Source organism: Gekko japonicus, unplaced genomic scaffold (genome assembly GCF_001447785.1).
Source record: "Gekko japonicus isolate JY-2015 unplaced genomic scaffold, Gekko_japonicus_V1.1 scaffold3278, whole genome shotgun sequence".
NCBI lineage: Eukaryota > Metazoa > Chordata > Lepidosauria > Squamata > Gekkonidae > Gekko > Gekko japonicus.
The window spans coordinates 115,320-139,426 of record NW_015172647.1 but is presented as its reverse complement, the minus strand read 5'-3'; the positions used below and the strand labels follow the sequence as shown (position 1 = coordinate 139,426).

The 24,107-nt window shown below is 47.4% G+C and overlaps 1 protein-coding gene across 1 annotated transcript in view; it reads right to left on the bottom strand.

Annotated features, from left to right (window-relative positions):
• The window catches only part of STXBP5L (syntaxin binding protein 5 like), a 130,369-nt gene that overhangs the window by 26,514 nt on the left and 79,748 nt on the right, over nt 1–24,107 (bottom strand). The window contains exons 12-17 of the mRNA XM_015421720.1: nt 22,808–22,955; nt 18,976–19,043; nt 11,691–11,937; nt 10,038–10,210; nt 7,444–7,569; nt 1,416–1,567 (exon numbers count right to left, since the gene is read on the bottom strand). Coding sequence (XP_015277206.1) covers nt 1,416–1,567; nt 7,444–7,569; nt 10,038–10,210; nt 11,691–11,937; nt 18,976–19,043; nt 22,808–22,955 — 914 coding nt within the window. The remainder of the gene's footprint in view (nt 1–1,415; nt 1,568–7,443; nt 7,570–10,037; nt 10,211–11,690; nt 11,938–18,975; nt 19,044–22,807; nt 22,956–24,107) is intronic.

The following is a 24,107-nucleotide window of genomic DNA, read 5'->3' as shown; positions in this document are numbered from 1 at the left end:
TGTGGACGCTTCATTGCCACTGCAAATGCAGGATGGGGGACTGTATGCCCACAGGTCCCGATGTCCCCTGCTATTTGAAGTGGCAGCAGGAGAAAAAAAGAAACAGCAGCATCACATGAGCTATTACATCACTTCCGGTGAAAATGCGGAAGTTGCAGAGGACAGCTCTAGGAGTTGCCAGAAACTCCATGGTTTTACCATAGAGTTTCTGACGATTCCTAGAGTTGCCCTCTGTCACTTCCGCATTTTCACCGGAAGTGATGTAATGGCACACACACTAAGGTGCAGCCCTCCCCATGTCCCACCCCCAAACCTTCCACGGGTCTCCAGACACAGCCTGATAATCTTAGATTGTGGGTGAGAGTGAAAGAGGATGTAGTTGTGTATGGGAAGGTAACAGAATATGAATGTTTTTATGACAGTGAGTCTGTCTGGAAGAACGAAATACGTAAATAAATAAATGAGCAAAGAAAAAGAACAAATGTATGTTCATGACAGGAACATGGGTAGTGGTACAAATACTCATCTTTGCCCTTTTACCTTTTCTCCTCCACCAGCCATGTGTGTATGTATACATGTAAATTGGCGAGGGGGAATATGGATACAAGGAAGTGTTTCATCTCTTGTATTTTCCCTCAGGAACAGTGTAATTTACATTTTAAGAACCATGAGGCTAGACTACAATAATTGTAATTGTAGTTTTTCCCCAGCCTTCATTGTTTACATCTGAGACTTCTAACAAGATTGGCGTTTTCCTATCATTTTGAAATTTGGGTTTGCAAAATATTCTGAAGATGTGCTAAGTAACTACTTATTCCATTTCTCGTATGACACATTTTAATTGGAAAATAAGAGTTACAACATTTTGCTACCCACGTACAAATTCTAATGTCCACCATTCATTTAGGGGGATTTTGATTGATACCCAGTTCTAAAAATGGAAGACAAAATATAACAAGACTCTTATATCTCAGTTAGGGACCTCGGGAGTCATTGCATGCACACCAATGGAGTTATTTAGTGACTGTTTTGATTACCTCCGCCATTTGCGGTTAAAAAGCAAAATAAAAGCAGAATACACAGATGGGTTTAAAACTAACATTTCTTCACTTTGTAAGTATTTCATGAAAGGGAAGGAATCAGACCGTTAATCTTCAACATTGTGCAGATTAGCAAGAAAGCTGAACTTCTTAAAAAGAAAACTGCCTGAAGCCATTTAAGATGTCAGCTTTCCACCAAAACCAACAATTTTTGCCAGTTCTGGAGGTGTCAGTAACTTAACAAGCAGTCAGTCAGACGCCCCTGATGCGGTCACACGCATTCTTCTGACTTAGCATCCAGGCATGCAATTCAAACTTATTCCAAAAGCCGCAGGCAATAAAGGAAAAGACTGCTCCCGAGCTCTTATCTCCTACCTGCAGCGAACTGCTTGCTTCGGCGGGGCGAGCGAGGTTGGCGTTGGTACGGATCAGTGGATCCGTAGAGGTCGGCGGTTCCAGTGCTCAGCAGTGTGATCTTCTGCATAAAATCCACAACAGCCAAACCATTGCAGTTTCCAAATGCAACTCTGAGAAAAGAAACACTCTTCAAAGACATTGTACTTTGGTATTACGGGCTACAAGAAATGACCCACAATGGAAGTGTGAACAGGGCGGAACGAGGGGGAATATATTCCAAGCCACATGGTATCTAAAACGCTTTCCTCTCTCTTCTTCACGATCTTCACAGGTGCTCACAGCCACTCACTCCCCCCTTCAAATCATGCTCGCCTCACTAACGCAACTTTTATGCCATGTTCATAGCAACGTACATGTCTCCCGGGTCACATATCCTGTAACTCCCCCCACACACAAAGGTACTCGTTCATCCCTTTGACCGACCACAGAGAAACTCCCCATTCACACATTCTCACTTTTGAACTGACACCAGAGAGCACTTCTCTAGTCATTTACATACATTTCGTATTTTAGCGACACAACACCGCTCTCACGTGCGCCTGCATCACTTCAGCATGCCAGAATGCCATGGGCTCATCTTAGTTTGGTGGATCCTGCCCATAGTTTTTGAAGAGGAATATGGTTATTATGGGGTAGGGGGAGGTGGCACTGTATAGCCCAATCTCGTCAGATCTCGGTAGCTAAGCAGGGTCGCTAACTTGGAAGGGAAACCACCAAGGAAGACTCTACCGAGGAAGGCCATGGCAAACCATCTGTGCTTAGTCACTCACCTTGAAAACCCTGTGGGGTCGCCATGAGTCAGCTGTGATCTGACAGCACTTTAGGCACACATGGATATGGGACATGATGCTAGGCAACTTCCTAGGTTTTTTATTATTCCACCCCATTTCTAAAAGTTTCACCGGGAGTTAGATTTAAACAAACGATTCAGACAATGTTCAGGTTTTAACAATGATTTAATTTTAGCGTAGATGTTTGCTTAACTGCTAAAGATGTAATCTCTTTGATTGTTAATAGGTTATCGCTGACATTAGGAAAGTTTTCGTTTGTTCTTTTAAAGTGAGAATCTATCCCAAAGCACTTTAATATTGATGTTTTATTGTCTGCTTCTACATTTGAAATACGTAATGCATCTGATAAGACTTGTTGTACGTAACGACTCAAAATATCTGACGAACTTGATGAATCTATATGTTGCCCTGTCCCCTTTTCCCTTCTGTATACCAGTTCTTGTTTTTTTTAGAAAATAAAATAATAACAAAAAAAGTTTCACCGGGGGGGATGGCCAAACCCTGAACTGAATGGTGCAAGCTCTCCAAAGAGAGCAGGGGGGGGGGCTACTGCCCCAGCCACCCTGGGCCCTGAAACAATAGCACCCCGCAAACTCAATGTTATGTACTGATACTGTTTCCCTGCAACCCAGGCCTTCCAGAATGAAGGTGAGCTTGGGGGGAAATACAATAGACCCGCAGGATCCTGGCAGCCATCTATCGGGATGCAATTAGTGTGTAAATAGCCTATTGTTGGGAGTGGGTGTGTTTGGGGTGTGCCGTTTGACGGGATTATAAGCAGGGCTTTGGCCCTGCTGGAGTCGTCTTGTAGTTAGAGCTGAGTCACAATAAACTACGAGCTGATCACTACTCGCGTGTCGAACCCAGTATATATTTTACTCATTTACAGGGTAGCTGCCGCCATCAGTCACCTTGAGATCTGAGACAGAGGGCTTTTTCGCATTCTCAATTTCCTCATTCAGTTTATGTCCAGCATAAAAACCTGCAGTCTAAATCTGCAGGGAGATATGCCAGACATAAACCCATGTAATATCGAATCGACCACTAGAGGGAGCAAAACACATGAGGGACAGAAAAAGACCCCAAAGAAACAGACCCTCACAACAAGGTAGGAACGTGAAAAAGCCCAGATTCTAACAGATCCACTTCTACCTTCTCTCTGTCTCGCTCACACAGTTAAACACACAGCCTGGCTCATTTGAGAGTTGGCCAGCACATCCTTTTTATGCCGGGCCATCCTTGGTTCTCTTAAGAAAAAAATTCTATTTGGGGGAGGGGGTACAGAATAAGAAGTGACGGTGGATGACATTACTTGAAGGGGAGAAATAGGGAAAACAGGGAAGGATTTCAGACACATGGACGAATGCAAGGCAGAGGAACAAACACAGAAAGCTAACACAACCCGGAAGAACGGGTTCCTCAGCTTAATGGTGTACAGATCCTGAGCCACGTGGGCCTGATATAGGCCTATCCCTTGCTTGTTCCTGGGTAATGAGATTTTATGAGTCACTGCTTACTTCTTCAGATACCAATAAGTTCATCCCCTGCCACAAATGTTGTTCATCTTTCAGGTGCTCCTGGACTCTTGCTCTTTTCTACCGCTACAGACAGGCAAACACGGCTACCCATCTGGATCTGTCATTCTCCAGAGGTCCTTTTACATCTTTATCATCTAACTGCCCCGCTGTCAGTTGTGAAGTGTTCTTGCTTCTCATTTTTAAATGTGTTTTTAATCTCTGCCGTATGTTTTTATTACTGATCTGTTCCTCAGATTCCCTACTGTTCTTGTCTTACTTTAAATCTGCATCACTTCGCCTAAAGCCTCACACTCTCAGCACGAAGCCTCCTCTCCTTATATAAAAGAAATCCACATATTTGTAGACTCCCCTGAGGATCCCTTCCCCCCTCGCTAAAAGACAGGCTAAGTTGTGGGTGATTCTCTTCATTTAGAAAAAATGAGCATGAGTAATGCTGAATACCTTTAACACCTTTAGAGTCCGATCAGACGGCTCTTTAGATCCGTGCGAGGCACGTTTGCCTCACGGATCTAAAGGTAATGTCCAGGCACTAACACCTGGGAAATGTCCCTGTTCCGTGGGCATCCCGTTTTGCCACGCTTAGGAGCCGTACTTAAAAGATACCACTTTAAATCTGGGGGGTTTCGGTTACCTGCGGGACAACTGCGGACTTTCATCCGTCTGATTGTTCCACCAGCGCACAATCCTCCCATAGGGTGGTCTGACATCAGAGCCTCCCGAGCGGGCGCCATTTAAAAAAATCTCTACACATGTGCGGATCGACAAGGACTTGCTGTCACGTCTATGCGTGTGCGCAAAGTCTTTTTTTTTAAACCCACTGCACGCCTCCTTCAGCAAGGACGCACTGTGACGCCTATGCGCATGTGCAAAAAGTTTTTTTTTAAATCCCACCGTGCAGGCCTCCTTTAGTGGATGCCATCTAGACAATCCACAACAGAAGCAGTGTGCAGTAAGGCGATTCACCAGGGGGATGTCTGGTCATGCTACAATGGATTTAAAAGATCGGGATAAAATTCAAGCTGGCATAATGACGGGATTAGCTGTCCGCTTGAACGCACCCATAATAATCTTTCTTCACCCCCCCCCCGCATTTATGCAGAGCCTCCAACAATCCCCTCTCCTCAATCAAAAAGGCAGGAATTTTTTTTCTTTCTGTTATGTTAATTTCTGTTGAGGACTAGCTCCTTCTGGTCATCAACGAATGAATAGAGCAAGGGTCCCCAACCTTTTTGAGCCTCTGGTCACCTTTGGAGTTCTGATACAGCGTGGTGGGCACAGCTGTGACAAATGGCTGCCGCAGGCAAAGTTCCCACTAAGCTGAGGTAGTGTGAGCCAGCTGAGCTCACAGTCTTTTAGCCTCCGGCTCACACATTTTTGTCTGAGCTGAGGAAGGACAGCTCCAGAGCAAACTGATTTATGCAGTAGCCAAATCGCTTGCTTGCAACTTTAATGCCAGTTGCTCAGAGTAGAATTTTTGCTCACAGGACTCCACAGCTTAGAGGGAGCTCTCACCACAGGAGGTGCAGCCAGCCACAAAATGGCTGTCACAGCTTCCCTTCAGGTATTTTGTCAAGATCCTAGCATTGTGTTGGCAGCTGCTGCCAAACCAATGTTTTCAAAAATCTGCCCAGCCAATCAAATCTCCAATGGCCAGTAGCCCCATCTGGCCCCGCCCACTTTCTAGAAACACTTGATGGGCACCATGTTGGAAACTCCTAGAATACAGCAACTGGCTAGCACTTCTGTGACATCCTTCAATTACACTGCTTCCCCTTCAGAAACAAAAAGCTATGTGTATGGATGTGTCCTTCCTAAAACACATTGGATTTTTACATGTTTAAAATAAAGCAGATTTTTGGGGGGTGAAAAGAATGTTAGAGATCTGTGCCCAAATGGAGAAGGAGGGGGAGGAGAAGGAGAAAAAGAATCACTTGCCATTTCCCTATGAAGAAAGGTGAAAACGCTTGGCCCCTATGAAGAAAGGTTAAAGGGCTTGGGGCTCTTTAGTTTGGAGAAACGATGGCTGAGGGGTGACATGATTGAGGTTTATAAGATTATGAATGGGATAGAGCAAGTAGAGAAAGAAGTACTTTTCTCCCTTTCTCACAATACAAGAACTCGTGGGCACTCCATGAAATTGCTGAGCAGTCGGGTTAGAACAGATCAAAGGAAGTCCTTCTTCACCCAAAGAGTGATTAACACATGGAATTCACTGCCACAGGAGGTAGTGGTGGCTACAAGCATGGACGGCTTCAAGAGGGAATTGGATAAAGATATGGAGCAGAGGTCCATCAGTGGCTATTAGCCACAAGGTATAGATAGGAACTCTCAGGCTGGGGCAAGGGATGCTCTGTCTTCTTGGTGCTTCGGGAGGGGGGGGCAACAGTGGGAGGGCCTCTAGTGTCCTGGCCCCACTGCTGGACCTTCTGATGGCACCTGGTATTTTTGGCCGCTGTGTGACACAGAGTGTTGGACTGGATGGGCCATTGGCCTGATCCGATATGCCTTCTCTTATGTTCTTATGTTAAGAAGGAGAAGGAGAGGAAGAGGAGGAGGAAGAAGAGGAGGGTGGAGGAGGAGGAAGAGAAGATTGGATTTATACCCTGCCCTTCACTCGGAGTCTCAGAGCAACTTACATCTCCTTTCCCTTCCCCTCCCCACAGCAGACACCCTGTGAGGTAGGTGGGGCTGAGAGAACTCTGAGAGAACTGCCCTTGAGAGAGCAGCTCTGAGAGAACTTGTGTCTGACCCAAGGTCACAACATCATGTGGACACACAAAATGAAAAAAACACACCAGTTGGGTGCCTGAAATGTGGGGAATCCTTGTTGGGAAAGCAGCTTTGGTCTCTCAAAGCCAGTCTTGCATACCACCTATCTGATCTTTTTAAATGGAGGCTGTTCCGTCTGACGCTGAGTCAACAGCGTCTTCTGGACAGATTCAATGCACAGCCAGAGTCAAAGTAGAATTAAATCATTTTTTATTAAGTTCCACATGCATTCAGAAGAATTCTTACTCACATCTTTTGTAATCTAATTCAGTTCACTGGCTCATGGTGAAAAGGATTGCGTGTCCCACCTCCTTGCCGTTTTAAGAGAACGAAGGCCACAAGAAGAGAGCTGTAAACTCGAATCTTTGTGCCTCTGTGTGCCGGATGCTGTGGGATGTCTAACTAAAGACTTCAATTCCCAGGAACCACTGCTCTTAAAGATATATGGCAGTTCTACTTAACTACAGTTTAAAACGCTTGCTGGGGCAGCACAGAGGCGCTATGTGGGCTTAAACCTGGGACTGTCTACATGCAAAGCAGATGCTCCGCCCCTGCCCCCCACCCTTCCAGGGTGCCACCCACCCACCGTGCCTTTTAAACTAACCTCCACATAATCGCGTTAGATACCTGAGTGAATCTGGCTGTTGTTTTTCATTACATTTTAAGCTGACCTATTTTAACAGGAGGGGCGAAGATACAACGTGAAAGGAGGAGTCCTTTCAAGGGGCGCGGTCACAGTGATCCCCCAACCCTCTCCCCACAAAGACTCAGGGACATGTTTCAGGTTGCGGAGCGTAAGCAAGGACAGCAAAGGCGAAGCGGCGCACACATGCTCTGCTTGCGCAAGACGCAGCCCATCGTGTGAAGGTAGACAGGGGGTTAACTTACAATCCGTACGCTGAATTTGCTGCCAGGCTGGTGATTGGCTGGGGAGGCTCGCCCTCCACCCACACCAACTGGATGACGAGGTCCGCTTGGTAACCGGGAGGCATCCTCAGGGGACGGGTCTTAATGCTGAGGAGGGAAAAAAACGGGGAATGGAGTGAGCAAGATTACTCATTTCGTTTTCTTTATTTTGACATGTCTCTTTGCCGCCTTTCTTCCCGATGGAGCGCAAGCAGGGGTCACTTCGTAGAAAAAGAGGTGCAGGGGCTCATTTGCATGGCTCATTTGCATATGCCACACCCCATGACAAAGGGCAGGCGTTTTAAACATGGCTGGGTTTCCTGCCTGATCTTCTCAAAATCAGTCAGGGAAACCAGGCATGTTTAAAATGCCTTTTTTTCCCTTCCCCATTTGGGGAAGGGAAGGAAAGGCATTTAAACCTCCCCCCACTTCCCTGAGTTTCTCCGCAAAAGTGGAGAGGCTCAGGGAAAAAAGGGAGCATGTCTGCCCGCCTCCCCTTCCCCTCCCAGCCAACCCGCCGCAGTGGGCTGGCTGGAAAGGGGAAGAGAAGGGCGGGCAGGCAGACATGCCTGTGTTCCCTGCTGCTGGGCACCTGGAGAAGATCGGGCAGGGAACCCAGGCATGTTTAAAATGCCTTTCTTTCCCTTTCCCAGATGGGGAAGGGAAAGAAAGGCATTTAAATCCCCCCAGGCAGTGGGAGGGGGGCTCTGCAGGCCTTCCCTGGCCCATCCGCATCGGCAGGCAGGCCAGGAAAGGCGGCCGGGGGGGCACCCCCAGGCTCCTTACTGCCGGAGCGCTGCTGCAGCACGCTCCGGCAGGAAATGACGCCTGAGAGCAAGGCGACGTACAACATGGACCGAACACATAAGGATACATTAAAAACATAGATCAAGATGGATCAAGATGGATAGCTGTGTTAGCCCTGACCCGGATAGCTCAAGCGAGCCTAATCTTGTCAATCTTGGAAGCTAAGCAGGGCTGACCCTGGCAAGGACTTGGAAGAGAGACCTCCAAGGAATACCAGGGCTGGGGACGCAGGGGCAGGCTATCAAGCTACTTCTCTGAATGGCCCCTGTGCCCCAGTAGGAGTCGTCAGAGGTCGCCATGACTTCCAGGCACAGGCGCACAAACACAGAAAAAAGATGGGTAGCCATGTTAGTCTGAGATCTGAAGAAGTGACCAGCAACTCACGAGCGCTCCTACCCTATCACAAATTTTGTTAGTCTTTAAGGAGCTACTAGACAGGGAATGAATATATCTTTTCTATAGATCAAGATGGGTAGCCGTGTTATGTTATAATTGTGGATGTATATTAATGATTCTGTGGGTGACTAACTGACTGGGTTGTAATCTCAGATTCTCAAGACTTCTGCATACGGTTTTGCAGTTTCTGATATGTTATACTTAATCTTAATAAAGGTTTCAAAATTAAAAAAAATAAAAGATGGGTAGCCGTGTTCGTCTGTCTGTAGCAGTAGAAAAAAAGCAAGACTCCAGGAGCACCTTGGAGACTAACAAAACTTGTAGCAGGGGGGTGATCTTTCATGAGTCACAGCTCACTTCTTCAGATACAGTGAGAGTGTGAGTCCATCGTTCCTTATATCTCGGAGAGTGGAGTGATTCCAGATGCCAAATGGCAACAGCAGGCGAATGACAACAGCAGGTAGATCGAGATGGGTAGCCACAGGGCTATTTTTGGGCAGGAACGCACAGAAATGGAGTTCCGGCTGGCTCCTGAGTTGGCCACGCCCAGCAGGAGCTCATTAGCATAATAGGCCACACCCAACAGCAGAAACTCCTTAGGATTGGCTACATTAGGGGTGTGTGGCCTAACATGCAAAGGAGTTCCTGCTACAAAAAAAGGCCCTGGGTTTTGACAACAAACAAGGTAAACAGAATAAGAAGCAAAAGGTGGGTGTGGCTGGATGAGCACACTTCTGGTAACATGGGGGTGCGACCTAATGTGCTAATGAGCTGTGCTGCCAGGGGTGTAGCCTAATATGCTAATGAATTTCTGCTGTTGGGTGTGGCCTATTATGCTAATACGTTCCTGCTGGGTTTTTTCTACAAAAATATTCGTCTATCTGTAGCAGCAGAAAAGAGCAAGAGTCCAGGAGCGCCTTAACGACTAACCACATTTGTGGCGGGATGATTCCGTATTAGGCAGCTTCGTGCGCATATTCATCTGCTCCGCCAGCTCCTCCCACAAGCTTTTCCATGGGATCTAACCTTACATTTGCTACGTACGCTAGTGTATGGTCATATGTTTTTATTTACTACACATTCCTTCCTGGACCTCCCAGTAGCCTGCCGTCCCCACGCCTGCCTAACTTCAGCAATCTTGCCACACCCTCGAACAGGCAGGGCGCCCATATTTAGATACAACACCTAGTTTAACAGAGAGACCAAATATAGTTTATTCAGAGATTTATTTGCAGAGAGCACCATCAAAGTACGTGGCGCTCTCTCAAGAGTAATAAGCCCAAGACATAAAGCGAACACTCTAAACTTTGACAGTGAGGGAGACAACCGAGGGAAGAGAAAATAAAGCTTTCAACCAATGGCGAGTGTGGTACCTGAGGCAGGGGATACTGTCTTTCACTGTCCCCACAGACGTCATGGTGTTTGTGCTGCCTGAGAGATCTTTTAAAGACGGAAGTTGAGAAGATGCATCCGGAAAGGGAGGGATCATTTCGGCCTCCGGGCTGATGATATCTTCTATCTCGCTCTGAAGTCGCACCTCTAAGGACTTAAGGACATTAGAATCCACATTATTTTATGAAATCGGAGAATTAGAAAGAATAAAATAAACAGGAATCCATCCAGTTGATTCCTGGATATCGGCTGAGGTAACGGAGGTATGGAGCTCAAGATAATTCTTCGATATTAGTCCAACGAAAGGAAAGGGAAACGTGAAGTCCAGCGCCCTGGAACAAACACAACCTGAAATCCACCCCTAGACACATAGAGCATGCTCATTAGCGGGGAAAAAATTGATTTGAGGTTAGAAGAAGTACTAAAATGGAGTGAACATACAAAGTTGCCTTCTACAGCATCTGAGCATTGGCCTATTGAGGTCAGTCTTCTCTCCTCTCACTGGCCACAGTTCTCCAGGGCCTCAGGCAGGGATCATCCACCTGGCCTACTACATGATCCTTTTAACTGGGGATGTTCAGAATCGAACCCGTGATCTTCTGCATGCAAAGCAGGTTGGTCTGCCACAGAGCCACGGCCCCTCCCCAACAGGAAAACGACACGAATCTGAAGTCCTGAAATGTTCGGTGGAATTCATGCACAATGAAAAGAAAGGTTTTCTGCTAAGCACGAGATGGAAGGAGATCGTTTGCAATGTCTTCAAGAGACGCAGCTCCTTGTGTGACTCTCCACAGGACTTGGAGGCCAATAATGCTGTTGCTGAAGCACAAGGATGGGGTACAGAAATCGGGTATCGCCCGGTGAAAATGTTTTGATTTCACAGATTAGTGAAAACACTGGGCTATTTTTTTGCTGGTTTGTTATCTTGGAAAATGAATAGAGTTTTGTGGCATCCAACCGGAATAATCAACTAGCTCACACCTAGGTTTTAGAGAAGGCCTTCCCAGACCACTGGCCAAACCGGCAAGTATCAAGGCATAAGCTTACTACCATTCGGTATATTTCCTTTCCTCAAAAGAGTATTGTGGTTTTTGGACGGTGGTTGGGTTATTCCTGTTTCAAATAACTGGTGTACTTAGCTGAAACTATTCCATGATAAACATAGTTGAGCACAGGGCTTTTTTTGGTAGAAAAAGCCCAGCAGGAACTCATTAGCATAATAGGCCACACCCAACAGAAGAAACTCATTAGCATATTAGGCCACACCCCTGATAGCACAGCTCCCTCCCAGGATCGGCTTCCCCAGGTGCCCCGTGGCTTGCGGGGCGCATGGGGAACCCGAGGAGGGGAGGCAGTTTAAACTGCCTTCCCTCCCTGGATCGGCGTGGCTTCCCCAGGTGCCCCGTGGCTTGTGAGGCGCCTGGGGAACCTGGGGGGGGGATGTAGGCGTGGCCAACTCAGAAGCCAGCCGGAACTCCGTTCCTGTGCGTTCCTGCCCAAAAATAGTCCTGGTTGAGCACATAATGCAATTTTACACTTGGTTAATTAAAGCCAAACTTTTCACACATCCTATTTTGGAACTAACACCCTTCAAATAAGACAATGGATATACACGAAAACACATTTGAACTTACCGATACTTCAGCATTGACTTCGTGTTTGCTGAATCTGTAAACAATAACGTAGGCGGAGGCTCCCGCTACACAGAATATCCGACTTTCAGGGCACCAGTACATCAACTGGATGGCAAAAGGATCATCTTCTACAATTTCCGCTGTCGCCTTTCCTTCCACTTTCTGTTTCTCAAACACCTTTGAGGTTTTTAACTTGTACAACATCTGAAGTGTTACTGGAAGACATTGAGGGACATCTATCGTATTGCTTCAGGCAAAATAAAATTACAAATTAATGTAAGAACATAAGAGGAGCCCTGTCTCACACAGTGGCCAACCAGTTCCCCCGGAGGTCCAATGACAGGACATCGAGGCTGAAGCCTTCCCCTGATGTTGCCTCCTGGCTCTGGGATTCAGAGGTTTACTCCTTTTGAAAGTGGAGGTTCCTTTCAGTCACCATGGCTAGTAGCCACTGATAGACCTATTCTCAGGGAGTTAAAAAAAAAATAGAGGTGCCAGAACTCTCAAGAGGGAAAAGCAGTTTTCAGTCTGCACACTGAAAACTCATGAACTTTTAAACATTTGTCAAAGAGGTTCCGGCACTCCATTCCAGCGTATCCCCCCCAGAAAAAAGCCCTGCCTACCCTCAATTAATCCATCTAATCCCCTTTTAAAGCCATCTCTGCCTTTGGCCATCACAACATCCTCTGGCAGCAAATTCTGCATTCTATTCACTTTCTGAGTAAAGAAGGATTTCCTTTTGTCCGTCCCGAACTTCCTGCCCATAAGCTTCATTGGCTACCCTCATGTTCTAGTACAGGGGTGTCAAACTCATTTGTTATGAGGGCTGGATCTGACATAAATGAGACCTTGTTGGGCCGGGCCACGTGTGTCATAAAATGTAATGCCAGGTGGCGTAGATATTAATTTTATAAAGGACACAAACAAAGAGGTTTTTTAAACTTAAAAACATGCTCAAAACATTAGCATTCTTGCAATATTTTGTTTAGTAAACGTCTGATAGCTGACACCTCTTGCTCTGAATTATTGCATCAAAATGTCTGTGCTGTTGCAATCTTGAGTATGCTGTTCAGGTGTGTATCTATAAGCTGCAAATCTATGATGACGCAGCAGCAACAGCAGAACTGGAAGAAGAAGCAGAAGACAGCCAGTTTCACTGCGGGCCTGATAGGAGCCCTCCAGGGGCCTGATCCGGCCCCCGGGCCGCATGTTTGACACCCTTGTTCTAGTATTTTGGGAGAGGGAGAAAAAGTTATCATTGTCGCAGTCCCCCCCCCCCCCGCTTTTTTTTTGCAAAATTTTACAAAGTGCCCATTTTTTCCCCCCCGATTTTATAGTACAATACTTCAAAGTGACGTGGTACAGTGTGCACATCAGCAGGCTGACAGAACAATCCTAAACGGAGTTACAACTTTCTAAGTCCATCTAAGTCTTCAAAGCCCTTTGCCAGGTCCATAGCCAGGAATTTATTTGTTTGGGGGGAGGCATTTAATTTTTAAGGGGGCAGTTAAATGACAGCTAATTGCCTGTCTTTAAAGGGGGAGTCTCCGAGCCTATTTCTAGCCCTTCCTTTCAAGGGACGGGGCAGTCAGCGTGTCAGTTCCGAGGGAAAAAACCACTCAGAGGGCGCTTGATTGCCTTCAGAAGGCATTTAAATGCCTTCTGAGTTCCCTTCCACAAGGCAAGAAAGCTTAGAGGGGTACTCAAGAGTGGCACCTTCAATACATCTCCAACAATCCCCCTTTCTGCTAGCCTAGTCCATTTAAATGTCCCCTGAGCTGTCTTTCCCCAGGCCCGTAGCCAGGATTTTTAAAGTCAGGGGGCATTTAAATTTTTTAGGGGGCACTGGCTAATCAAACGCCTGCGGCTCTTTCACACCTATTGTGCGGCTCCCGGCAGGGCGGCTGGGGAAGCTAAACATCATTAGCAAACAAATATCAATGGACAAATAAATATCATCCTCAATATCTGATTTTACGGCTTTTGTTATTATTCTGGCAGTCTCATTTATAATGCTAATAAAAAAGCAAATTTGCATATTCCCCAATAAAGATGTGTAATATTTGTTCGTCTCTTGCGGCTCTCAAACATCTGATGTTTATTCTATGTGGCTGTTACGTTAAGCAAGTTTGGCCACCCCTGACCTAGGTCATGCATGTTTCCCAAAGGCTCGTGGGAATGTCTTTGAAAGACTCACCACGATCTTGGGGGTCTACAGCAGGACTGGGCTAGCAGAGCTGTTGGCTTTGTAGGAAATATGTGGGTTGTTCTGTGACCATGGGTGAGTACCATCTTAAATTTTTTAATGACTCGACTGTACAACTTTTGGAATACGTTACATTTTTGTGCCTTGATCGACAGTTCTACCACTGCCAAAAGTATCAGCCGACGTAATCCTTATCTGTTCATCTTTATGCTACATTTTCTTTTCTGCAACTTTCCCATAATCAAATATTCTCACTGAATAGGAGCGGTGTCTAAGTGACACTCAAATTGTACCCACGCACCAGGCAAGAGATGGTTGGTCATATGCTTTCTTGAAAAATGCCCGAACACCAAAATGAGCCAAAACGTCCTCGCCTCCCTATGAGGCACGACTGTTTCAGGCTTTTTAAAAACATACTCCAGGACTGCCTCTACTCCCCGACATAATTCAAGACAGGCTGGTGTTCACCAATTAAGAAAGCAGACTCTGTGCAGGCTTGGATTCCTCCCAGGCAAAGAGATGAGGCATTAAGTGTTCTGTTGACAAACTCTAGAGGAGAAAGTTTTTCCTTTGATTTCCGAGCAGTTTAAAATTAGAACACATATTTTATCTAGGGTGGAAACGATGAGGACGTTCCCAGTGGCTAATTTAAGGGATGAGATGTAGAAGTTCTCCGGCCTTGACCTGGACGGCCCAGGCTAGTCCAGTCTCATCAGATCTCGGAAGTTAAGCAGGGTTGGGCCCTGGTTTGTACTTGGATGGGAGACCACCAAGGAAGTCCAGGGCTGTTATGCATAGGCAGGCAATGGCAAAACCACCTCTGTTCATCTCTTGCCTTGATCAGTTGTGACGTGACAGAACTTTCCACCACCAGAATTTTTCTGACCCTACGGTTCCCGAGTTGGTCAAAGAACTACAAGCGGGCAGCTTAAGATATGAGCCTCTAGCCAAGGAGGAGAAAGCCCTGCACAGACAAGGGCAGGAGGAAAGTGAGGAACACCTCAAAAGGATTCAGGAACTGACAAAGGGAAACTAAGAGCTGAGGGTGGGTGAGGATGCAGAAGATGACGTCCCAGTGCCTGGAAGAGCAGCCAGCATCCTCTTGCTCCGTTTACCTTGGCCAATGGGGTATGCTAAAGATGGACGTATACGAGGAAACTCATGATGCCGTGAGGTTAAACTAGAGTATCCTGAGAACGTCACTTTACCAGTAAGGGTTGCCAGGTAGCCCGGAGAAAAGTAACCCGTCCTATTAATAGAAACTTAATGGGATGTTATTTATCAGGTGATGTTATTTATCTCCATGCCGTGAAAAGCTTCATCTGCCTATTTGCACACCCTGAAGTCTCTGTTCAAGGGCAATCCATGTTGGCAATCCATGATTTCTTAATCCACCTGGATCTCCCTTCTTCCCTCATCATGGGCAAGGTCTCTTTCCAGCCTTATCTCAAACACTGTTTGGTGCGTCACAAGACAAAAATACACATTAGGCCCAACACGTGTCGGGTCTTGGGTGTACAATCCGACTCGCTGTCAGATACTTGTCAGGGGGTAACACTGCTCGTTTGCTTGGAACTGTGAAAGAGAGTGTGTGTGTGGGGGAGTTTCTGATTTGCCACCTGCCAGGTTTTTGCCAGCAGATGCGGCCACAGGGGGGGCTTTTGGACCCTTTTCTCTGGCTTCTCATGCCCTGGGAAGGACTCATGGAGCCAGAGAAAAGGGGTGAAAAGTGCCCGCCACCCATTCCGCTAGTGAAAATGGGCTGAGGAGGAAATAAAGTTCCTTCTCTCCCTCACAGTGCTGAGCCAACAAGCACTGTTTAAGGTGAGTTCGCCCAGCGTACACCTGACTGCAATTGGGGTTGTACACCTAGGATCCAAAATGTGCCAGGCATCATTTGTATTTTGGCCCTCGGCTACTCTGAATGGCATTTTACACTTCTCCCCATCAATGGGGTTGCCAGTCTCCAAGTGGGAACATAGAGATCTCCCAGAATTACAACTGATCTTCAGACTACAGGGATCAGTTCCTCTGAAGAAAATGGCTACTTTGGAGGGTGGATGCTATGGCAACATACCCTGTCGATGCCCCCCCACCTGGCCTGTAGCTAACAATGGGGCCCATGGGGTCCGGCCCCCTAGTGTTCCTTCTGGGCCCGCTCCCTCCTGGGCTGCCGTTCTTTCCGGAAGTATGTTTTCCGAGATATCTTATTCATGCCTACTGCATACAATCCTGCTAAATACACCTTTGTCATTTTAATACCAATCTACAGCTTTTTGCAACCTTTCATTTCTTAGCTTCAGTTACAATTACTTCTATTTGTTCCAAATTATTCTTTTCCATTTTCCCCAGTGATTACAGTTACTCAATAATCATTGGGAAGCATAGATAATTTAGAGGAGGACGTATTTTGATGGTTCAGGGTGCCACTTCACAAGAATAAGATTTTAACGAAGACACAGATGTAACACCAGAGGGTTGCGTTGCTGTTTTAGGGTCTTTCCGGAAATATGTTTTCCGTGCGATCTTATTTATGCCTACTGCATACAATCCTGCTAAATATACCTTTGTCATTGTAATACTAATCTACAGCTTTTCGCAACCTTTCATTTCTTAGCTTCAGTTACTTGAAATGTATTGTTGCCCGTTTCAACAATCCCAACAAACCCTCTCCCTTTGGGGTTTCTGACATACAACGAAGAAAATGGCTACTTTGGAGGGTGGGTGCTATGGCAACATACCCTGTTGATGCCCCCCCACCTGGCCCGTAGGTAACAATGGGGCCCACGGGGCCCGGCCTAGGGGGGCGGTGTTTCTTCTGGGTCCGCTCCCTCCTGGGCTGCCCCCAAAGTGCTCCAAATTACCACCTGCACTGTACTTCCATTTAATTAGCTGGCGGGGCCCCCGAGCCCCCCACACAAAGAATTCCCTAGCTACGGGGCTGCCCCCATCAACCCCTGCCACTGCCGGAGCTCCGCTCCTGTGTGCTCCTGCAGGAAATGACCCCTGATCCTACACCCTTTTCATATAGTCTCACAACGTATTCCTTACTTTGGTGATCTCCAGACAGGCAAACCCTAAGTTTTGGGCCCAAATTAACCATGTAAGACACAAGTGTTATCTCCTAAGAGAAAAGAACCAGGTCTTGGTCGATGCAGTGAAACACATCTTCACATAGGATCCTGCCGTGTTTCTGCCTGTTTCCTATCAGTCTCTCTAGCCTGGCTGGACTTCTCCTTGCCTACTGCTGTACACTTTCTAGATCCGTGGCCCCTGACGCAGTGCCTGACAACACTTTTTCTAGTGCCCACCAAGTGTTTACACAGTCGTCAATTACTTCTATTTGTTCCAAATTATTCTTTTCCACTTTTCCCAGTGATTACAGTTACTCAGTAATCATTGGGAAGCATAGATAATTCAGAGGTGGACGTATTTTGATGGTCTCTCCCCCCACCCCCCAAGGTTTAGGGTGCCACTTCACAAGAACAAGATTTTAACGAAGACACATACGTAACACCAGAGGGTTGCGTTGCTGTTTTAGGTTCTTTCCGGAAGTATGTTTTCCGAGATATCTTATTCATGCCTACTTAGTGCCCACCAAGTGTTTTTACAAAATGGGTGGGGCAAGCTTGGGCTTTTTTCCAGCAAGTCTTCTGGCTGTGAAGATTCTTAGTAGCTGCCATCACAGCAAAAGGACATTCACTTAAGGTAGACTGTGGCAGCCATTTTATAGCTGGCTCTGCTGTGGCGGCCATTTTGTGGCTGCATCCACCACACCGTTTCAAAATTTTAAGGGCGCTCACGGGCTTAAAAAGATTAGGGACCCTTGTTCTAGTTTAAAGGTCTGCACCAGCCTCTTTCTCTTGAGATGACCAAATGAGCCAGTACAGTCTGCCCTCCCTCAGCCCTCCAAGGCGGAGGTGTCACATTCATTCCTTACGAGAGCCAGAATTGACATAAACGTCACTTTGTCAGGCCGGGCCATGTGTGCCATAAAATGTAATGCCAGGCACCAGAGATAGAAATTTTGTAAAAGACAGCAGCTGGCAAGTGCCACTACCCAATCTACCAGGGTCCAGGTCATTTGAATTAAACCTGGAAACAAAGCGGAGGCTAGTGAAGATCTTGTAGTCCGGAGGTAATCCCCGTCAACCTGCTTCCTGCAGCATTTAGGGCCAGATGGAGATTCCAAAAAATGGCAAATATACTTTTAACTGCCCACCCCCCAAATGACAGAGATCAAGGGAGGGCTTCTTTAATAGTGGCCTCTCAGTATTACTTCCTTCCAATAAACTGGAATAATGCCTTTCTTGAAAGACACATAGGGAATATACATCAAACAGCCCAACCAGTTTTCTCAGTATGGATAGGGATTGAGCAGGGGTACTGTAAGATGAACAAAACCGGATATTCTCGTCCACATCCTTGGGTGTTAGTAATTAAAACTCATTTAATGAAAATCTGACCTGAGGAGGACCCGAGTTACACAACTACTAGCCCTGAAACAACGGTGGTCAAGGTCAGATTTGGATGCAAGAAATTTCACCCAGGGAAAACTCTGCAGGACCAAGGGGTCTGCAAGATACCAAGGGGTCTCAAATTTCCAAGGAATGACAGCCCAGCTGTGAAAGCCCTTGGGCCATGTGGAGATGGAGACGAGGCAGGTTCAAAGGTGGGAGAGAAGTAACGTTTTCTTTGTTGCCATCACCATGGAACAGGTCTCCAAAAGAGCTCCAAACCATGTTTGGTCATTATTCACCCAATGTTTTCGGACACCTGTGCCCCAAGTCACTGTCTCTGTCTCCTCCTCCTCTGCTCCTAATTAAATCTTTAGCAGGACAGGACTCTAGCCACCAGAAGAGGATGCCTAGCAACAGGTGGGTGTGTGAACCACCTGAGCCAACTGTGTTGTTCCGGGAGTCAACTAGCGGTTTGACAAGAGACCCGGCCAGATAAGTTAAGGAATCCCACAAGACTTTTGAGAAGCCACTCGGGAGCCGTAAGCCTCTGGGATTGGACCACCCCGACAAAATCACCACTCCCATGGAGACCAGTGCCCGGTAATGATAATTTCCTTACCCTGTAATAATAATTTCAGGATATGTCTGCGCTCCGAGGTTCCACGCTCCACCATTGATAGGCCACTCCTAAACACAATCATGAGAGTTACATTTTAGGAAAGTTACATTTCTCATTTAGGGCACGGATAAAAGCTGTGTCTTTCAGCTGTGTGGACTTCAGTGGTTGCCCTGCGGAAACTATCGCATTGGTACGCTTTTATGCCTCCTGTTTCATTGGGAGTTCTTAGCAATTGGGAAGGCTGCTGCCTTTCCGCACTTCCATGCTGCCATAGACATCTGGTGAGCATCAGTTTTCAACCCTTTATATAAAAACAAGGTTCTAGTCCCCACTGTTGCAGAGATATTTGAAAACCTACAGTGTCTGCCTCACTTACAAAAGAGGAAGCTTTTTGTGTCTATATGAATTCCCCTTACATCCTGGTAGACTGAGGAAGAGTCCAGTCTTTGCTCTGCTGCACTGGCCGCCTCTTTATTATCAGGTTTGAGTCAACATATCTGGGGTGGCGGTCACACGCGCGAGATAACGCGGGGGGGGGGGAAGCGAGGCTATTCCCTCCGGAGGAAACTGACCCACAGTTGCGCAATCACACAGTCCGTGGAAGCTGTAGGGGCAGCCCACCCCTGCATGATCAAACGAACTGCAGGTGAGTCGGGTTGTTGGGTTTTTTGCCGTTTGTTCCCAATGCGCTTAAACGGAGAATCGATGCATCGCATCTCAGCACTGGGAGTGTGCAATGATACGCATACTGCGAAGGGAGGGGAAAATGGCACGGAGTCGGGATGACCCAATCAGACCATCCCGACGCCATGAGAGCGCACTGGCACGATCAGACAGGGAAAAGTCCGTCTTTGGCCCGAGCAACCCGTTTTCTACCTGACTTTCCCCAGTGTCTTTTTACTCCGCTTCTGTGGCAGAGCAAAATGGGTTGCCGACGGGTGCGGGACGCTTGCCAGATGTTCCCGTGTGATCGCGCCCTTTAAATCCACCACGCATTTGCGCCTATGGCGAGGCTAATTGTGCGTGTGATCGCAGCCTGGATTTACCGTTAATGCCCTAAATGGCTTAGGTCCTGAATACCTTTGGGGGCTCCTTCTCTTTGCCCATCGATATCCGAGAGAGAGAATCGGCTCTGACTGTGTCCCATTGTTCACCAGGTGACACTGAGGCGTTTTCCGCAGGGTCGGTTCTCCCCGCGCCTGCAATTATATTCCTCCGCTGCTTTCCCTCATTCCCGCAGATGTTTTTGCAGTCCCAGGCACAAAAACACAGTTTGTCTCCCGTTGTTCCGCAACATCAGACTCCCCTGTTTCCAGGAATTCCCATGATGCACCACAAGAGGGGACAAACTGCGTTTTTGCTCCTGGGAGGGAGAAATCATCTGCGGAAACGAGGGAAAGCTGCAGATGAATAGAAGAGCAGGCAGGGGGGAAATGTGTCACTGCAGAAAACAACTGAGATAGGCAAGGATCACGACCTACTCTGTCACAAGTACACCATGGCAGGGGCCCCCAGCATGGTGCCCACCGAGTGTTTTGAGAAAGTGGGTGGGGCCCCAGGTACGGCTTACACCCAGCAAGAGTTCTAATTGGCCGTCGGAGATTTGATTGGCTGTGCCGATTATTAAAAATGCTGCTTTGGCAGCAGCTGCCACCGCAACACAAGGACTTTGTGACTGAAGGTAAGCTGCGGCAGCCATTTTGTAGCTGGCTCCGCCTCTCGAGGCAGCCATTTTGTGGCAGCCATTTGGGGCTGTGCCCACCACGCTGTGTCAGAATTCCCAAGGCGTCCACAGACTCAAAAAGGTTGGGGACCCCCGCACTATCAGATGTATTTATTTGCAGCATTTTCTGCCCGCCTTTCTCATTGAGACACAAAGCAGATCACAGGATATAAACAGACAGCATAAGACATCCAGTAAACAACACAAGAGCACAAGGATTTCGAAGTCGGGAAAACAGTGCAAAAGAATACGCTTCCCAGATGCTTGGCCGTGCTCCTAACTGGATTTTACCAGCAAATAAACACCTTTTATTTGATTTGGAGAGCAGGCTGTTGCTTGACCAGCTGCTGATTTTGCCATTTTATTATTATTGTGACTTATTACAGATTTTACAATGCCGTGATTAAGGGCGTCATGCTTCTTCATTAGTTTACATTGCTCTGAGTGCCTCCAGGCAGAATACGTAACAAACATGGCAATTTTAAAGGGGAAAGGAGGAGTTCTGATACAGGATCACTGAGAAGCAGCTTTCCATCAGGATGGCAAACACCCAGACAGAGCATCCTAAATCTGTCTAGTTCTTCTGAGCTGCCCTAGCAGGCGGATTTTTGGGGCGCGATCACACCGCAACATCTCGGAAGCGTAGCACACCCATGGCCAACCTGTGGCATCCCGCTGAAGACGCCACAGTAAAAAAGTACCGTGGAACGTGCACTAGTATCCGGAAAACGTGGGGCAGGGGCGGGCGTCTGATCGCAAGAGCACTAGTATCCCGTGGCATCCGGTGCCCGTCCACGTCCCATCACAAACCAGATGTTTTTCGTAAGCGCATGCGCACCAACAAGTAACTGAAAGCAGTGCTGGTCTGTGGAACTGCGCATGTGCATAAACGCGAAACACTTGCCACGCCGCTTCTTTGCCACGCTCCAGCATCGCCGTGTGATTGCCAGCTAACATCCTAAGCGCGAAGCCTCAGCGGACCATGTGATTGGGCTACCGTGCTTTATTTTGCTCCGGGGCAAACAGCCACGCCTCCCTGCCTCATTATCTGGCCCGTGTGACCGGGGCCTTAATCATGTTGTACATCGCCCAGAGCCCTGCAGTAGTAGGGACTGGGCGATCCACAAGTTTAATGAATGAATGAATGAATAAATAAATAAACTGGGCCGAGCCATGTTCCCTCTGCACGTGGGTGGTGCAGAGTGGTGGCACCCCTCGTGGCAATGGCAGCAACACTCGTATGTGCATCACCTGGACTGTACTGCTGGGGAAATGTGTGCCGGTGGTGCGGGCAACTGAGCACGGGCAGTGGAAGGGCTTGCAAGCAGGAAAAAGACATGTGGGCAGGTGGGGGTCATTTCAGGCGAGAGGGCGGAACATAGGGTTGTCACCATCCAGGTGGCACCCGGAGATTTCCTGCTATTGTTAATCTCCAGATGACCGAGACTATGACCAGTGTTCCCTCTAAGCTGAGTTAGTGTGAGCTAGCTCACAGTTTTTTAGCCTCCGGCTCTCACCTTTTTGTCTTAGCTCAGGACGGATGGCGCCAGAGCAAACAAATTCATGCAGTCGCCGAATCGCTCGCTCACAGCTTTAATGCCAGTAGCTCACAGAGTAGGATTTTTGCTCACAAGACTCCACAGTTTAGAGGGAGCATTGACTAGGACTGCTCTGGTGGGTGGATGCTATGACCTTATACCCCGCTGAGGTCCCTCCCCTCCCCAAACTTCCCTGCCGTCTCCAGGCTCCACCCACAAAATTTCCCAGAACTGGTAGCCGTAATGGAAAGGAGGGCATGAGCGGGAGCCCTGGGGGTGTGTAGTTGGGGGCCCCGGGCACCTGTGCCCAGGGCCCCCCAAACCTGGAACTGGCCTTGGATCTCTGAATGTACACTCATTGGACTGGACAGAAGCCTGCATTTTCGTTATCCTTATCGCATCTGTTCAATGTCCTAACCGAAATATCATGAAACAATCAAATACTTATAAAACACAGATAAAACCTTTAGTTAACAATAAAACCGTAACCACTAAAGACTCAGTTTTCCCTGGCCATAGCCCTTCCCAAACAAAAACTTTTCAAACAAGGCAACTTTGTTTTCGTTTTTACCTTATTGCTGTATCCTTGCTTCTTATGTTTTGCGCCTACGGAATACAGCACAGGGATCAAATCGGGAGGACAGTCGGCCAGATATTCTGTGCAGGTAACGGGTGACTCATGAATGTCCATGGGATAAGGATTTTCAAAAATTGGGAAACTGAGAGAGAGAGAGAGATTTTGCGGGACTGTATTAGCACACATGGTAGAAAATCACATCATGTTTACACAAAGTATGCTCTTTTTTATATGGAGGTCCAGTTCTCACCCAAGTAATGGACCTGTGCCTGAGCTGCATCCCATTTACGTTTGTGACCGAGAGCTCTTTTGCAACTAGCTTGAAGAAATGGGGACTTTTCTGTGATCTTTACTGGGAAGAAGACAGTTTTCCAAATGGAGAGAAAATACGTGGTTAGCAAATTAGCAACTAGGGTTGCCAGGGGGTGGTTGGAGATCTCCTGGAATTACAACTGATCTCCAGGTGACAGTAGGGATACCAGACCCCCTAGAAAGGATCCTCCGCTTTGGGGGCCCACCTCTCTGCTGCCGGCCAACTGGCCGGCGGGAGAATTTACCCTCCAAACAGGGGAAAATGCAGAAATTAAACACAATGTGCCTATATGACCCAGAAGTGGTGTAGACACATTGGCGACATCGGGGGGGGGGGGCAACCCTCTGGGCAAAACCCTACGATAGAAGCTAAACCCTCCCAGTTCAATTCCTTGAATGAAAGGGAACACAAAGGAACCCAGGCAGAGGTTCTCGGGTTTTCCTCCCCCCATTTGCTACCCCTTGAAGATCACTCCCCCACCCACACGGAGGCCATTCCACCCACTCTGCCTCTTCCGCCATTCATCGGTGCGCAAGATCCACTTTTTTATTCATTGCTTTGCATTTAATTTAATTTTTTTTTACAAGCAGCATGAGTCTAGTGAAATGAGATTATCACAGGACTTAGATCACTAGGAAAAAATGACAGGGGAAAAAGAGCTTCTCTGAAAGAGGGGAGGGAAAGGGGGGGAGGGGGCAGGGAAAGACCAGCTGCTGTTTCCTGTAGAGATACTCCATTGTGCCAGAATTGTTTTTTAAAAGGACAGATTTTGAATAAATTATACAATGTAAACAGGGGTCATTTTGTAGAAAAGAGGTGCAGGAGCTCATTAGCATAACTTATTTGCATATGCCACACCCCCTGACATCACTGGAAGTGTGTCAAAAGGCAACACTCACCGCTCAGGCTCCACTGGACTGTTCTGGATTGCTAGCTACTGGAGGGGGGGGGGAATGTGCAGATCTGTCCTCGCAGAGGAGA